At 37.8% G+C, this 17,362-nt stretch overlaps 2 protein-coding genes across 2 annotated transcripts in view; one reads left to right on the top strand and one right to left on the bottom strand.

Moving 5' to 3' along the window:
- Positions 1-17,362, top strand: part of UMAD1 (UBAP1-MVB12-associated (UMA) domain containing 1) — a 559,686-nt gene that overhangs the window by 39,578 nt on the left and 502,746 nt on the right. The window lies entirely within an intron of this gene.
- The window catches only part of COL28A1 (collagen type XXVIII alpha 1 chain), a 178,228-nt gene continuing 174,070 nt past the window's right edge, over positions 13,205-17,362 (bottom strand). Inside the window, exons 34-35 of the mRNA XM_050783009.1 lie at positions 16,015-16,153; positions 13,205-14,134 (exon numbers count right to left, since the gene is read on the bottom strand). Of these exons, the coding sequence (XP_050638966.1) occupies positions 13,962-14,134; positions 16,015-16,153 (312 nt within the window). The 3' untranslated portion in view covers positions 13,205-13,961. The remainder of the gene's footprint in view (positions 14,135-16,014; positions 16,154-17,362) is intronic.

Here is a 17,362-nt window from a genome sequence, read left to right on the forward strand (position 1 = left end):
CATGTCTCTTAACTTTTCCTTTTTATTTTTAATCTCTTCATCCTTTCTCATGCTGCATGCTAGGGAAGGTCTTCTGAATGATCTTCCAGTTTTCTGTCTTCTACTACACATAATCGGCTGTTAATCTATGTGTTACTTATTTTAAAATCAACTTCATGAGGTATAATGTACACATAAAAAATGCACTCACTTCAAGTACGTAGTTTTATATAAGTTTTGGCAAATACAGATGCAGAATATTATAATATATATGAGTACGTCCATTCCAGCATTATTATGCTTATTCTTTGCCTTGTATATTTTTCTCATCTTTTTACTCTGAACATATTTCTCTTTCTATATTTAAAGTGCATTTGTGGGCCAACTGCTGTGATTCATGCCTATAATCCCAGCATTTTGGAAAGCCAAGGAGAGAGTATAGCTTGAGGCCAGGAGTTTGAGACTAGCCTGAGCAACATAATGCAACTTGATCTCTACAAAAAAATTAAAAATTAGTTGGACATGGTTGTACATGCCTGTAGTTTCAGTTACTTGGGAGGCTGAGGTGGGAGGATTGCTTGAGCCCAGGAGTTTGGAGGCTGCAATGTGCTATATTGTACTACTGCACTCCAGTTGAGTGACAGAGTGAGACCCTACCTTAAAACACACACACACACACACATACACAGTAAAAATAAAGGTGCAGGTGCATTTCTTAATTTCTTACATTCATGACATTCATGTTTCTTAATTACATATAGTTTAGTCTTGCTTTTTAAAATCTAGCCTGACATTCTTTGTCTTATGAGTATTTAGTCTACTTGTATTTAATGTAATTATCTGTTAGTTTGATGTATGGCTGTCCTTTTACTATTTATGTTCTCATTATTCTTATTTTGTAGAGACAGGGTCTGGATTGTAAGTGAGAGCCACTGCACCTGGCCTATTGTCTCATTATTTGTCTTGTCTGGCTTTTATTCATATTTTTTCTTCTTTTCCTGCCTCCTTTTGTATTAATGAAATAATTTTTAGTACGCCAGGGTAATCCTCTAACGACTTTTTAGTTCTATTTCTTTGTATTATTTTTTAATAGTTGTTCTAGTGATTATAATATGCATTTTTAGTTTATCTCAATCTACTTATAGTTAATATTGAATTATTTCAGATAAAATACAGAAAATTTGCAATAATATAGTTTCATTTACCTCCATCCACCTTCTTTGTGCTATTTTGTCATATATATTACAACTATGTAGATCTAAATTCCAAAATTACAGAGAAATAATTTTTGTATTGTTTCCCATCATCTGTTTTTTAAATGCATTAAGAAAAGTAATAGAATTTTTTTCCAAAATGTGAGAAATTAGCATCTAGTGGATGTTAAACATCTATAATACACAAGACATTTCCCCCAATGACAAAGAATTATGCAGCCAAAATGTCAACAGTAACAAGGCTAAGAAACCCTGCATTAAACTGTTGCAATCTGCTGGAAGGTTAAACAGTTTTTCTTACAAACCTGTCAATGTATCTTACATATGCTGCTTTTCATTTTTAGTCAAGTATAATGAGATTAGGCAAATTGAGTTATTACAGTGCAAGATCAAATTGCAGGTGCACAACCAAAAGAAAATGGGCAGGAGAAATGAGTTTGGCCAAGAAATACACACACACACACACACACCCCTTTTGCCTGAAGAGCTGTATGTGTGTTGGCGAGGGGTGTTCTCTTTTGTGTGATATACTTGCTGAATTTGCAAAAGCAGCACATTATGCTATTTTATTAAGAACCCCTTAATGAAGTAACTAGAAACAGCAAAATAAAATAAAATGTGAGAAATTAGAAAATACAGATGCCCTACCTATTAAAAGTTATATGATGTTGTTTGTATTGAGAGAAGAATAAAAGTTTCTCATGATGGAAGTAGAAACTTAAAAAAAGGCATACAGAATATAATGGAAACCTACTCAAGGCTTTTAATATGTTCATTATTATCTTGTGTTTGGTGGCTCAGGAAATCAAATTATAAAATCCAAGATCCTGTACTAATTAATTTGTATATTACTTTTACCTACATAGTTACCATTTCTGGTGTTCTTCGTTCCTTCCAGTAGATCTAAATTACCATCTGGTATAATTTTCCTTTAGGTAAAAAATTTCCTATACCATTTTTTATAGTACATATCTACTGGAAAATAATTATCTTCAGTTTTTGTTTTTTGTGTCTCTTTTTAAATCTTCATTTTAAAAGAAGAGTTTTATTCATTTGTATCCAATTCCATTTTGGCAGATATTTGTCATTCAGCATTTTGAAAACGTGAAAATGTCTTCTGGCCTCCATTGTTTTTTACAGGAAGTCAGCTGGTAATCACATTTGTTGGTCCCCTGAATGTAATGTGTCATTTTTCTTTTTGTTGCTTCTCAGATTTTCCATTCATTCTTGGGTTTTAGCAGTTTGACAATGATGTGGCTATGTATGTTTTGGTTTTTTGGTTTTTGTTTACTTAGCATTCACCCTGCTTGAGATTCTTAGTTCCTTGGATGACTTAATGTTTTTCATCTAACTTGAGATTATCTCTATGTTTTCAAATATAGACTATTTTTCATCATCCACAAGCTCCTTCATGTCGCTTTGCAGTCATTGTTTTTTTGGTAGAAGGGTCTCCTATTAAACTCCTCATTTCGTGTGATCCTGAGCTTTAAATTTTGCCTTTTTTATATTCAGAAGCTATTAAAACTAAAGTTTAAGACATTCTGAAATAACAAGTATTTGGTGGCAAAATCAGCTCTAGTGTCCCACTACTTGTTCTAATTTCCCATTTTCCCTTAGATTTTAGCCTTGGAGCCCCTTAATATCTCATTCGCTAGCTTTAATAATTTTTTTAAGATTTCAGAGATCTTTTAAGAAATGTATTCAATTTTCTTCAAGAAATTAGTTGTTTTCATCATAAGGATTTGCCCAAATAAAGTAGTTCTGCGTATCGCTAGGAATGGAAGTCTCTAATTTTAAACTGATTCAAAATTTTTTATTAATAAGAATCTATATTTACTAAAGTACTCATTCTAAACACTCTTTCTTAAATGAAGAGAATCTAGAGAATTACAAAAGCCCTCTCTCTTAAAGGTGATACAGTGTTGTTTGAATTAGAATGAAAATAAAGATTTCTTCCATTGTGGAAGTAGAAACTAAAGAAAACATACAGAAAATACCAGAAAATGACTCAAGCCCTTTAATATGTTCTCGTCTATTTTATATTATAGTTGATGGTTCAGGAAATCAAATGATACCATTGAATTTCCTATAGTATTGATTTGAGAGATCTTTCTCAAAATAAAATAATGAAAAATTCACTCATTTTGGAAACTCATTTAAGCTCTAGGTTAAACAAAAATAAACTGAAGGGGGGCAGTATTTGTACTGGGAAAAGGGCTTCGGAGAGATATTCATTAATTTGAACTAACAGTTCTGGGAAAAGGCAGATAGCAAATATATCACGAGAAAAACTTTCCCAATTGTTATACCAACATTCCACTTAAAAATTATTTGCCAGAGCCTTTTGATACTGGAAGTATAAGTATTATCTATAGGGTCAAGTTTTAAAGCTTTATCTTAAGATATTTAAAATTATTTTTCTTTATCAAACAAATCAGATAAATGAGTTGCAAGATGATTTTAGCAGACATGAATTAAGAAACCTGACTTTCACTTCTTAATACCAGAGTGCTTTTTTCCATGTAGTGATGGATCTTGATTCAAATGAATTATAATGTCCACACTAGCAAAAAACAATGTATATGAGCTTTCAGTTAGTATTTGGCCATACCAGGCAGTGTAGGGAAGTGACTGATCTCCTTCTTGTCCCTGGTGCATGAACCCTGACTTAAAATACCTGTTACAGTCTCCTTTGAATGACACAGCTCCCTTTGTCATTAAGCAAATCAATTCTTTCCCAGTGGGTGGGTTAATAATTGCAAGCCTCTCAATACCCAGAACATAGCTCTTTTTCTTATGTCTATTCTAAGAAAAATGGCTGTTCGTATTTTATTGCTATATTTCTGAAAACGTTCTCAGTCTCTAAGTGGCTCCAAGAAAGGGGAATACTGTAGGGTCCAACCTAAGCAGTTCCTCTCTCTTCTGGCTACCTCCTTTTTACACCAGCATTTCAGTCATTGCTCTCAGCCCAACTTCACTGCCCCAGGTTGCAGTTAGTTAACATCTTATTTGTGCTGTTAGTAAATACCACTGGAGCAAAACCATTTGGGAGTCAAACAAAAGGGGGCCGTTTCTGGGGCAAAGATGAAGAAGACTTTATTAAAGATATGATATTTTAACTAAATCTTATATAGTATGTAGGAGACTGCCATGTGGAGAAGAGATAGAGGAAACAGCAGGTGCAAAGACACAAAGGCAAAAATACCAAAAACAAGCTCAACCTAATATGTTTGGGATTATTAAGCATATTAACCTAACATGTTTGGAATTATTCAGCTCCAGTTTCAGCTGGAGCTGAAACATAAAGTGTGGAGGGGATGCTGAAACAGGATGAAGGCTGGATTGTGAAAGGCATTATCAGCCCTGGTAAGGAAGTTGAGCCTCATCATGTAGGCAATGGGGGACAGCGGTAATACTTTAAAATAATCTGATATGTATCTTAGGAAGAATATTTCTAATCATTCTATGAGGCATTAATTGGCATGGCAACTAATAAAAATAAGGAGAACATTTAAAAATAGCAGAAGTCAACATACAGAGGAGGAAACAGATGTGAGAGATTTCTGAGGTCTAATTGACAGGACTCAGTGAGTTACAGAAAGGGAGAGGATGGTAACGGCTGAAGGTAAGCTTGGGAAACTGGATACGTTGTGATGCCATTGACTAAGACAAGGACAATGAGAGTAAAGTTGGGGTTCAGAAGGACTTGGAATTATCATTGGAGTGATTCCAGCTGCTCTATGAGTTAAGTAGTATAAGGGGGAGGTGAAGATCTCCATCCATCTCTCAAAACCCCAGCTTCTCCCCTTAAGATTAGGAGATGCAAATATGATAATCAGATTCAGGTCACCAAAGGAGACACATTCACCTCTAGGTAGGGGCAGTGTAAATTAAAATGCCAAGCTCATAAGAGATCTCCAGTCTCTGGTGAGTTCTAGCACACTCTTACTCACTCACTCTCTCTCTCCTCCTACAAGATACTTTAAAAAACATTTAAAAGCTTTATTGAGATATAAATGACATATAATAAACTGCATATATTTAAAACATACAATTTAAGAAGTTTTGACATGCATATATCTATTTATTTTCCGCTTTCTATTTCATTCATTTCTGCTCTGTTTTTTATTACTTATTTGCTCTTCTTTTCTCATTTCTTAAGGTGGACGCTTAAGTCATTGATTCGAGACCTTTCTTCTTTTCTAGTAGACATTTGGTGCTATAAATTTCCTTCTAAGTACTGCTTTAGCAGCATCCCACAATATTTTTTAAGGCACAATCATAGTTCACTGCAACCTTGAACTCCTGGGCTCCAGTGAGCCTTCTGTCTCAGCTTCTCCAGTAGCTAGAACTACAGGCACCTGCCACCACACCCAGACAATTTTTTAAATTACTTTTTTAGAGATGGCATCTCACTATGTTGCCCAGGCTGCTCTTGAGCTCCTGGTCTCAAGCAATCCTCCCTCCTCAGACTCCTAAATAGCTGAGATTATAGGCATGAGCCACAGTACCCAGCTACTAATTTTGATATGTTGTGTCCTTTTCAATCAATTCAAAACATTTTAAAAATTCCTTTATGGTTTATTTTTTGACATATGGACCTTAAAGTATTCTATATGGTTTAGAAATATTTCAGAGTTTTCCAAATATATTGTTTATAATTGATTTCCATTTTAAATCCATTGTGATAAGAGAACATACTTTGTATGATTTGAGTTCTTTTAAGTTTATTAGCACTTATTTATGGCCCAGAATATGTAGTCTATCCAATACTTCATGAATCTTGAGGTTTTCCAGTCTGGCTGGTGTGACAAGCACTATTTCCAGCCCAGTATTAGCACCTGCTCCCTCTAATCCTTTCAGTTGGTTCTGTTAGTGGCTTTGGATAGTTTCCTCACTTGCATTCACCCCTCAGTACTTAACCAAATGCTCAAGGCGAACCCTCTGCAGATCTCCTAAGTTTTCTTTCTGTGAAATTCCTTTCTTTACAGTACTCTTCCCTCAGAATTCTAGCTGCCTTAGTCTTCCTGGACTCCAGTATTTCCCCCTCCATTCTGGGAAACTACGAGGCTCTGACTTGGTGTCCCCTCTCTGTGTGATGGCCTGGAAACTCTCTCAAAGCAGTAAGCTGGGGCCATTGTAGGGCTCACCTCACTTTCTTTCCTGCCTCTCAGGGATCACTGCTCTTCCTTGCCTGATTTACTATGTCTTGCAAAGCATCTTTTCATATATTTTATCTGTTTTTGGTTGTTTCAGGCATGAGAGAGAATTTGGTCCCTGTTACTTCATCTTGGTAAGTAAGGAAGTAAAGAAGAGAAAGAAAAAGGGAGAGAGGGAGAGAGTAAGGGAGGGAGTGAAGAAGGGAAAATTCCAAAGGGAAATGAATAATGCTCTCAAAAAGAAGCAAATAGTTCAGTATAGCTGAATTGAAGAACACGTTTAAGGACATGGAGAGAGATAACCTGGAAATATAAATGACAGAGAGGTCCTGAAAAACCTTGAATATGATGCTAAAAGGTTTGCCGTTTCTCTTAAAGAATATGAAGGGCCCTTAACACACTTGAAGGAGGAAAATAATTGAATCAGAATTACTGTAACTCCACAGTGCTGGGCAGATAAAGACGAGAGAAGAGGAAGTCAATTTGGAAGCCAGGTGCAATGACAGTCTCAGGGTGGAGAGGAACAGGAAGAAGAAAGATAGAACAGACCCACTGAGCAAGAGTTGTTTTTATTTTGTTTTATTTTCCAGCAGGGAGATATTCTGTTTTTTGTTTTTTTTTAAACAAACAAACAAACAAAAAACAGCTGAAGGCAAGTCTGAGCAGTGATTTATTCTTAATGGAATCAGTTTGAGAAAAATCCCAAGTTGCAGATACTGGCAAACCATAGCACTCCTCATTAAGATGTACAGAAGAAAAGTATCCAAATGATACATTTAACATAATACCAACTGATATGCCAAGAAGGAAATAGCTGGAGCATTCCATTAGCATTGACAAATGATGTCAAGAAACTGAGTGTGAAGTTTAAGGGCAAATCTGAAGGGTGGTGAAAATAAAATTTAAGCCTCTAGTCAATTTCAGAGAAAAACAGAGAAAGTCTTTGCTGTCTATGCAATCCACAAGTCCCAGTTTACTTGTTAATTTAGAATTCTGACTATGTAATTTCTCAGTTTTGTTCTGCTGCCAAACTAGAGGGACATTTTGTCTTTTATTGATGTGGCAGCCATCCGAGGTAGAATCCATAAGAATATAAGAATTAGAACAAGGAACATGGTGGTTTGTTCTTCTCCCCCACTTTAGTCACCAAGAACATCCTTACAAGCCAGAGGGCATGCTCAGAATTAGAGGATAGGATGGTAAAAGAGCCATGGAAACAGGAGAAGCTGCAGCAGCAGCCAGAATGAGAGAGGATATATTGACTGTCTTAAAATACTAACACAATTATTATGATTGGCTTCACAAGGTCAGAGTAGGAGGCCAGAAGCCACAGAAGACATCCAGCTCCGATTACAGCAGTGGGAGTCAGTGTTCTCTAAGAATGAGCTGCCCTTGGAAGAGACAATAACCTTCCTGAAACCCCAAGAATGCCCAGTTGCTTGGGGTATTTGTCTAAAGGTTACAATAGGAACAGAGGGGACATAGGATTGGAAGACTCTAAAATTGCTTGGTAATTCTAAGAGCCCATATTTTCTTAACTTGATTAAAACAGGCTTTAAGGATTCCTAATTTTTACAGTCTGGTGTGACTTTAAATGAATTAGTTCTGTAATGACTTTCATAAAATGAGTTCAATTTTTTAATTTATTGAATTCTTCTTAAATGTAAGGAACTAGGGATACAAAGATAAACAAGGCATGTCTTCGCTGGTAAGTAACTCAGAGAGCAGGCAGAGGACACAGCTGCTGTGGTAGATAGAATAATGGCCCCAAAGATGTCTGCTCCCTAAACTCTCCTGTATATATGCTACGTTACATGGCAAATGGGACTTTGTAGATGTAACTAAACTGAAGGACTTTGAGGTGGCAAGATTATTCTAGATTATTCAGGTGGGCCTAATCTAATCACATGAGTCCTTAAAAGCAGAAAATCTTTCCCAACTCTACTCAGAAAACCAGAAGGATGGCAGAATGTGAAGGGCCCAACCTGCTGTTGCTGGCTTTAAAAATAGAGGAACTATGAGCCAGGGAATGTGGGTGGCCTTTAGATGTTGGGAAAGACAAGGAAATGAATTCTCCCTCAGATCCTCCAGGAGAAACACAGTCCTAGGAACACCTTGATTTTAGCCCAGTGAGACCTTCATCAGACTTCTGACCTACAAAATCATAACATAACACACTGTTGTTGTTTAAGCCATCAAATCTGTAGTAATGTGTTATAGCAGAGAAAGGAAATGAATGCAGATGTGCCTCAACTAAGAGCAAAGTAGCTCAGCCTGACGTCAGTGTGCAGAATGGAGGCATAAGCCAAGGGCTTTGGGTCCTCAGTGTTGGGAGTGAGTGAACCACGTAAGGGAAAGGAAAAAAATCTCGGGACCTCCTCAAATTCTTATGCAAAAGAAAAGGTTAAGCCTGGGGCTGAGTCATTGCACTACTCTTCTTCCAAATGAATAGCTGTTACTAACATTGTGCATCAGCCAGATCCCCACGGAAAGGTAAAAGGCATTAGGCATCCGGAAAGCACTGCCCCCAACATATCATTCATAGATAAATTCTTTCCTGGCCTCCCACAAGCAAGGACATGCCAATTGTAACTATAGGTCTACAATCCAAGTCTAGTTCCTAAACTGAAGTCTGTTCAATTCCACGCTGATAATATTGATTACAAGTTTATCTTCCCAGGTGCACAACAAAGACAAGAGATCAATCTTTTCTCCACCTGCCCAGAGATATCTACATAATTGGCTCTTGCTTCACTCTCTTTTTCTCTTCAGACTTTCAACTTGTCTTGTGTAAAATGTAGATCTGGGCACTAATGAAGGACACACGGGAAAATAACTATTTGCCTTACTGGCTAGCTGCCCCTCTTCCTACATGCCTTCCCCACTTTGCAGAAATGTATAAATACTAAACTTTCTGAAACCTCCTTCAAATGGGTGTTTTCCCTGGATTTGCCCTAAAGCTGGCTTAATAAACCTCGATCATTGAGACCCGTGCTTCAGCCACTCATTTTGGTTGCCACTCAATTGGTAGAGACGAGAGGGTACCACAAAGGAAGAGGTCTTCAGGTTGTCCTTGCAGTATTAAGATGTGGTCATTCAGGAAAGGAGGAAAAGGACATTGCAGACAAAGGGACAAACACCCAAGTCAACATTTACAACATGCTTCCATATCAGTTTTCTATGTGGGCAAAGTTGTGAAAAGCTTGAACAAGAAATGTAAGTACTTTTTCTCCTGTCAAAATAGCAGCCTAGATACTCTAAAGGGTTCTTCTACTTTCCAACAACAATATGGTGACCAATACCTATGTTTTAATGCACTGTGGGCATCCAGGAAATGAGAAAATACCCATAGCTCTCCATCCTACAACAAAAAATATGGTAAAGGCTATTTCTATAACTCATACCCATTTTCATGCTAAGGACAACTAAAGAAGATAAAGGGAAAACAATTTTTTTTTTTGAGATGGGGTCTTGGTGTCACTCTGACTGCAACCTTGACCTCCTGAACTCAAGTGATCCTCCCACCTCAGCCTCCCAAGTAGCTGGGACTACCGGCACCCATCATGATGTCTGGCTAATTTTTAATTTTTTTTTGTAGAGATGGAGCTTTCCCATGTTGCCCAGGCTGGTCTGAAACTTCTGGGCTCAAGCGATCTGCCCACCTTAGTCTCCCAAAGCGCTGCGATTACAGGCATGAGCCATGGCAACTGGCCAAAAAAAAATTTTTTTTAAGCACCTAGAAATCACCAATGTTACTGGAAAAGGGGTGTCAACCCAGACCACAAGAGCTGGTTCATGGATTGCATGCAGTAAATAATTCAGGGCAAGTATCAAAGTATAGTGAAATTAAGATAGTTTATTAGAGATTACTCTTATTACAGAGTGGGGTGTCCTCAAAAAGCAAGAGGAGGAATGCCCCTACCTAAACCTAATACTTGCTTATATAGGGTATTAGAGCTAAAAACAATGTGCTTTATTATAAAGACTTGTGATCAGCTTGTGACAGGCTATTAGTATTGTTATTCTCTTCAATACTAAATTGATTTCAGCAAGAATCTATGAGTATATTGTTATTTCTAAAGTGAAACTCTAAAACTAAGAATGCTTTTTGTTCTTAAAATATTGGGATACTTCCATAACTTCTGAGTCTTACTTAATTAGTTAGCACCATTAACTTATTCCCTTAACCATAAATATCTTGTGACCAAGACTACCTAACTTCCTGGGAATGTTACCCAGCAGGTTTGGCTTTACGCAGCTTTTATTCAAGGTGGAGTCACTCTGGTTTGGATGCCTCTGACACCAAAGAGCTAACAGGCTCCTAAGAAGTTACCTTGCATGAAGATGATTATCTAGTGAGGTGGAGCCAGCACTCAGAGTCATTTTTGTCCTAGGGAAGTTTCTCACCTGAGAAAAATGGCTGAGAGGCTGACAGGCTAAGTGGCGTAAAGAAGGAACAAAAGTTCCAGCCACAAAACGAAAGATGGGTAAATTGGACTGCATTAAAATTGAGTTTTTTAAAGCAAGAAAAAAGTAAAAAGACACACTATGAAGGTATTAGCAACACAAATAATTAGCAAAGATTTAGATTTCACATATATAGGAATTCCAAGAACTCAATAAGGAAAAGACAAACAATCCAATAAAGAAAATCTTTCCTAATTATAAACAGGTATTTCGCAGAAGCAGCAGCATAGAAGGTAAATAAACTGGTAAGGTGTCACCAGAGAAAGGCAAATAAAAATAATATACTGGCCAGACGCAGTGACTCACACGTATAATCCAAACACTTTGGGAGGCTGAGGCTCATGGATCACTTGAGGCCAGGAGTTCGAGACCAGCCTGGACAACAAGGCAAAACCCCACCTCTACTAAAAATACAAAAGTTAGCTTGGCATGGTGGCAGGCAGCTGTAGTCCTAGCTACTCAGGAGGCTGAGGTGAGAGGATCACCTGAGTCCAGGAGGTGTAGGTTGCAGTGAGCTGAAATTGTACCACTGTAACACTGGGCAACAGAGCAACACTCCATCTCAAAAACAAATATAAAATAAAATAAGATACCATTTTACACCTATACTAGCAAAATCAAGAAATCTGATAATACTAAGTGCTGATAAGAATATCAAGCAATGGGAACTTTTATAGGCAACTGCTGGGAATTTATAATAAATTGGCTCAGACACTTCAGGAAACAAATGGGTATGATACACTAGTTTTGAACGCTTACATACTCTGCAACCCAGAAATCCTACTTTTGGGGAATATACTCCAGAAAAACACTGGTGTATGTGTACTCAGAGACACGAATAAGAACATTCACAGCAACAGTGGCAGAATACTGAGGAAAATGAAATAGAAGAACTTAACTGATCACAGATGAGGCATATTGTGGTATATTCACATAAATATACAACCGTGGAAGTAAATGAACATCTATGAATTATAATGTAATAATCTAGTGAGTTGTAGAGAATTGCATATTATGATGCAAGTTTTCAAAAGCTCAAAAAAGCTAAATAAGAAATTATTTAGGAGTACATTTATGTATCATAAAATATATGGATTAGTTATAATATTGAATGAAGATGGTAAGTTGCGGAAGACTAGTGTATGACGCCATTGACACCATTTCTGTAAAACTCTAAAATAAGCAAGGCTAAATATTTATTGTTTAGTGACACATAGAGATATATAGAATTTTACATATAAAATTGCCTATAAAAGTCAACAGCACATTGACGTGGTAAACACGAAGTTCAAAATGGGATATCCCTGGCATGGAACAGAGGGCCGGGATGGCGGAGGGCCACACGGGAAGCTTCGGTAGAATTTGTGATGTTTGCTTCATTCTCTAGTTGATGTGTTCACTGGTGTTCATCTTATTGTGTTTTTAAAATGACAAGCATGATACATTATCTTCTTTTGTAGTATCAAATATTACCTAACACAATTTTAATTAAATAAAAAAATTATATATATCATTATTTCTGCTAAGATGGCTATTCTTCCATCTCCTTCTTGAGTGCTCCTTTTTGCACTGTTGAATTGAATGAGGGTAGACCTGATAGAAGGAGAAAGTGTTTTTGTTTTTGTTTTTGTTTTTGTTTTGAGACAGAGTCTCGCTCTGTCACCCAGGCTGGAGTGCAGTGGCGCGATCTTGGCTCTCTGCAACCTCTGCCTCCCAGGTTCAAGCGATTCTCCTGCTTCAGCCTCCTGGGTAGCTGAGATTACAGGCACGCACCACCAGGCCCAGCTAATTTTTGTGTTCTTAGTAGAGATGGGGTTTTATCATGTTGGCCAGGCTGTTCTCAAACTCCTGACCTCAGGTGATCTGCCCGCCTCAGCCTCCCAAAGTGCTGGGATTACAGGCGTGAGCCACAGTGCCCAGCCTAGAAAGAGTTTTGTAAGATGAAATATGCGGCTGGGCGGGGTGGCTCACGCCTGTAATCTCAGCACTTTGGGAGGCCAAGGCGGGTGGATCCCGACGTCAAGCTGGGCATGATGGTGCGTGCCTGTAATCCCAGCTACCCAGGAGGTTGAGGCAGGAGAATCACTTGAACCCAGGACGGGGAGGTTGCAGTGACCCGAGATTGCGCCACTGCACTCCAGCCTGGGTGACAGTGCAAGACTCAGTCTGGGAAAAAGAAAAGAAATATGCAAGTGCAGTCTGAACTCAGATCAGAACTAATGCTCTTCCCAGACAGGATCTTGCAAAAGTATTATAAAATGACAGAGTCAATTCTCCGTTACTCTCCATTATTCGCGTTTCAATTTGGTGGCTCACTTTTCAGTGTGAGTCCTATCTTTAATACTGTTTAATACATGCTGTTCAAGAGTGGATGGCAACTTCAAGTGGTTCCTGGCTGTCAAGAGCCTTCCAATTCCACTCCATAAAATGGAAGGGCCCATTGACATATCTTAATGGAAGGGTATAAAAGGGTATATTGTTTTAACATACATTAAACACTTTGTTACCAAACATGTTGGAGGAATACAAAGTGACAGTTTGTGATACATTTAAGTAATTTTAATTCGGATTGGTTTCTTCCTGTTACCACTTTCAGGGCAAGTGAGGCAAACATCTAACTACCTTCACCATCCCTACTCCTATCCCAGCACTCCTGCATGAACATTCACATCATTTCTAATTCCCACACCAAAGTCCTTCCTATCACGTATGTCTTGCTACTGTCAGGGACATAAGGAGGTTGGGGAGGGAGTGGGTGGAGGTATGGGCAGGGGCAGGGGTAGGGGCTTGAGCTGACATAGTACATACAACAGGAATTAAAGGAATCAGAATCACATTGCAGGTTGTGAAGTAGATAGAGCCTGTGTATTGAAGTTACACAGCTCTAAGTCTAAATCCTCAGCTCTGACACTTTTTAGTTGGGTGTCAGTTGACAAGTTACTAAACTTCTCAGAGACTCAGCTTCCTTACCTATATAAGTGGTTAATAATACCTACATCCTAGGGCTGTAGTGAGATTTCAATTGCATTTATAAGGTGTAAATACTCAGTATACACTCAAATATAGTCTATATTTGTATTGGGTGAATATGTGGAAATTAGAGAGTTCTAGGCTTTTGATAGAGACAGGCCAATTTACTTGCTTATCCTTGAATGCAGGTTTCTTGACATTCCTTTTCACTGTTGAATCTATTTCCTGAGCCATTACAGCCACTGAACCAAAATCGGGCACAAGAGTTGACCTGTTTGTCATAATACCATCGAACCACATATTCACCACAGTTTCCAGGTTTCAAGGCTTCCAAACATCTAGGATCTAGAGTGAGAAAAGGAAAATGTGTTATGGATTTTTCTTATACTGAAGACATGAAAAATAAAAACCTTATAAAGTTATATAAATAAACTTTATTCTTCATGCACACTAATGAACCAACTAAGAAAATGTGGTTCTAAGCCCAAAATATTTCCCTCACCACCTGAAACTCTGCTACTAGATATTAATTCTTTTGAAAACATGAAAGTTTTTGATCCTCATGAAACCACATTAAAAATGCTTATTTCTCTGAGGGCCTATGTGAGACTTCATTGGCTAATACTTTTGTGGGGATTAGAAAGACAGGACTTCTTTCATTTACATTGGATTTGATTTACAATCAAATGAAAATATGGAATAACATTTCCACTTTCTGTACACATTTCCTCCCACTCTGTTCACAGAAAGCACCACTATGATCGCATGCAATTGCCCACTATGAAAGGAAAACTCTTTCAGTTACAAAAAAAAAAGTAAAATGCGGGACTGTCTTTATATTACAATTATTTTTAAAAAGAACAGCTCTTGCAGGACACTAAAAACATGCTATGACCTTCTAATGTCATATTGTCTTATCGTAGAAATACACCTACTATAAGAAAGCATAGGATAGCTGTAACAATAAAACCACATTGTCCTGATAAGGTTCCTTTAATTATGGAACTCCTCATTTGTTAAATCCCTTTTTATTGTGTGGCACTCGTGCCTTGATTAGTATTTCCTACTTGAGGAAGTGATTCCAAGGTAGGAGAAGCCAAAAAACAAACAAAAAACCCCAAATAGATAATTGCTCTCTGGGATTTATATGTCAGAAGCGTTATTTTGCAATAGCTAAACCAGTACTCTCTCTATCTTCCTTAAACATTTTCCCAGATTTGGGGTATGTCTTGATTCATTTATTTTCTTTTTTTTTTTTTTTTTTTTTTGAGACGGAGTCTCTGTCGCCCAGGCTGGAGTGCAGTGGCCCGATCTCAGCTCACTGCAAGCTCCACCTCCCGGGTTTACGCCATTCTCCTGCCTCAGCCTCCGGAGTAGCTGGGACTACAGGCGCCTGCCACCTCGCCCGGCTAGTTTTTTGTATTTTTTAGTAGAGACGGGGTTTCACCGTGTTAGCCAGGATGGTCTCGATCTCCTGACCTCGTGATCCGCCCGTCTCGGCCTCCCAAAATGCTGGGATTACAGGCTTGAGCCACCGCGCCCGGCCCGATTCATTTATTTTCTAAAACTTACCTCTAAATCTACCTCTACTATGCAGACTCCCTAGACCAAATGGAAAAAGAGTCATGTATTTCTACTACCTTTGCCCTTAAAAACAAAACCAAATAATGTATATGTTTAATTCATTTTAAAGCTAATCTAAACTTTTGAGCACAAAAATTGTCTCTCATATTCTGCAGAAAATATGTACATAATAATACAATTTTCTATAGATGTGAACTCTATAGAAAATATGTTAATGAATCAGAATCTAGATTTTAGCTTCTCTTTCCTATGCAATAAAAGGTTCAAAAATTCAAATGTCTACATGTGTGAAGGGCACATGTAAGACAATAGGGAGCAGTATGGACTACGGCAAATAGGAGAACATAATCCCCTCTAAAAGCATTCAAATTAAAATAATAAATACTATAAGAACTTTGAAATTCTTTATAGACCAAATTTACTCCACAACCAGCCAGTTTTCAAATTCTGCATATAGTCCAGTGAAAACTATATTTTGTCCTGCTTATTTAGAATCATAACATTTTCTCTCTGGGTAACCCTGTGCCTTCCGCACATTGTAGATACAGTAGCAGGTTGGCAGATCTCTCTTACCTTTGTGCACCAAATCTGTGCACGATACTGTAGAATCAAAATGGGACTTGGAGTTCTGGTTTACCTACCCTCTGCCCCACCCACAGGGGTGCTGAGCAGTGGCCTGGGGGTGGTGGTGGCCTCAGATGAGGTAGTGGCAGGCAGATCATCAGCCCAGGTTGGCTCTGGAGCCTTATCATTTTCATCCTGGTCTCTGGTGACACTCAACTACACACAAAAAAATTCACATTTTGTGTTTCTAATAATATCAAGTAAAAAAAGTACTAGTTTGCTTTTGGGAACATATAAGGACAAGTTCAGCCATGCTGTGTTTCCCTAGCTCTCTGATATTAACAATTTCAAATAAAACTCAGGAAATAATGCCCCTCCTCTGTGTCATGCATCCTGAATCCCCAAGTTGTAGATTTTCCCACCACTTGGTGTGGGTGTATTTGTGTGTATACACACACACACACAGCCCACCTCCAGGCACAGATTTTTGGGTGCTGGGACATCCAAAGCAAGTGTGAAAGATGTGAAGTTGAGAGGAGTTCATTTCATTCTTAGCCACTGCTATGAGAAAATAACACTAATTTCTTTAATATTTTTATGGCCTTTCTCCATTTCCTAACACTAGACAGCTTAACAATATATTCCAAAATATTTACCATGAACTCAATCAATTTTGAGATTGGGAATTAGGGTAGCAGAAAACAATAATACAGCTGAAATAAAAGCAACAGTCATCACTTTTTGATTGCTTACCAAAATCTTAGCTGCAGACACCTCTGCCTGCTCTTTCTATTATTACACCCCAGCTAAGGCCAAATGTTGCAGAATGCTTAACATCTAAGATGCTCTAAGAAATGTTTGGTATCTAAAGAACAAAGGGTTTTTGTTTCAAAAGCAAATTTTCTGGACTAAAACATCGAAATTTCATCCAAATTCATGATATATAATGAAACAAGAAAGAAAGGTGTTTTACTTTTTTAAAAAAATCATGTCTTTATACTAGAATGATTTGTAATCCTTTGGGTATAGACCCAGTAATGGGATTGCTGGGTCAAATGGTATTTCTGGTTCGAGATCCTTGAGGAATTGCCACACTTCCACAATGGTTGAATTAATTTACACTCCACCAACTGTGTAAAAGTGTTCCTATTTCTCCACGTCCTCTCCGGCATCTAATGTTTCCTGACATTTTAATGATCACCATTCTAACTGGCATTAGATGGTATCTCATTGTGGTTTTGATTTACATTTCTCTAATGACCAGTGATGATGAGCTTTTTTTCGTATGTTTGTTGGCTGCATAAATGTCTTCTCTTGAGAAGTGTCTGTTCATATCCTTCACCGACTTTTTGATGGGGTTGTTTTATTCTTGTAAATTTGTTTAAGTTCTAGTATAAAGACACATGCACACGTATGTTTATTGCA

The sequence above is a fragment of the Macaca thibetana genome, chromosome 3 (genome assembly GCF_024542745.1).
Source record: "Macaca thibetana thibetana isolate TM-01 chromosome 3, ASM2454274v1, whole genome shotgun sequence".
NCBI lineage: Eukaryota > Metazoa > Chordata > Mammalia > Primates > Cercopithecidae > Macaca > Macaca thibetana.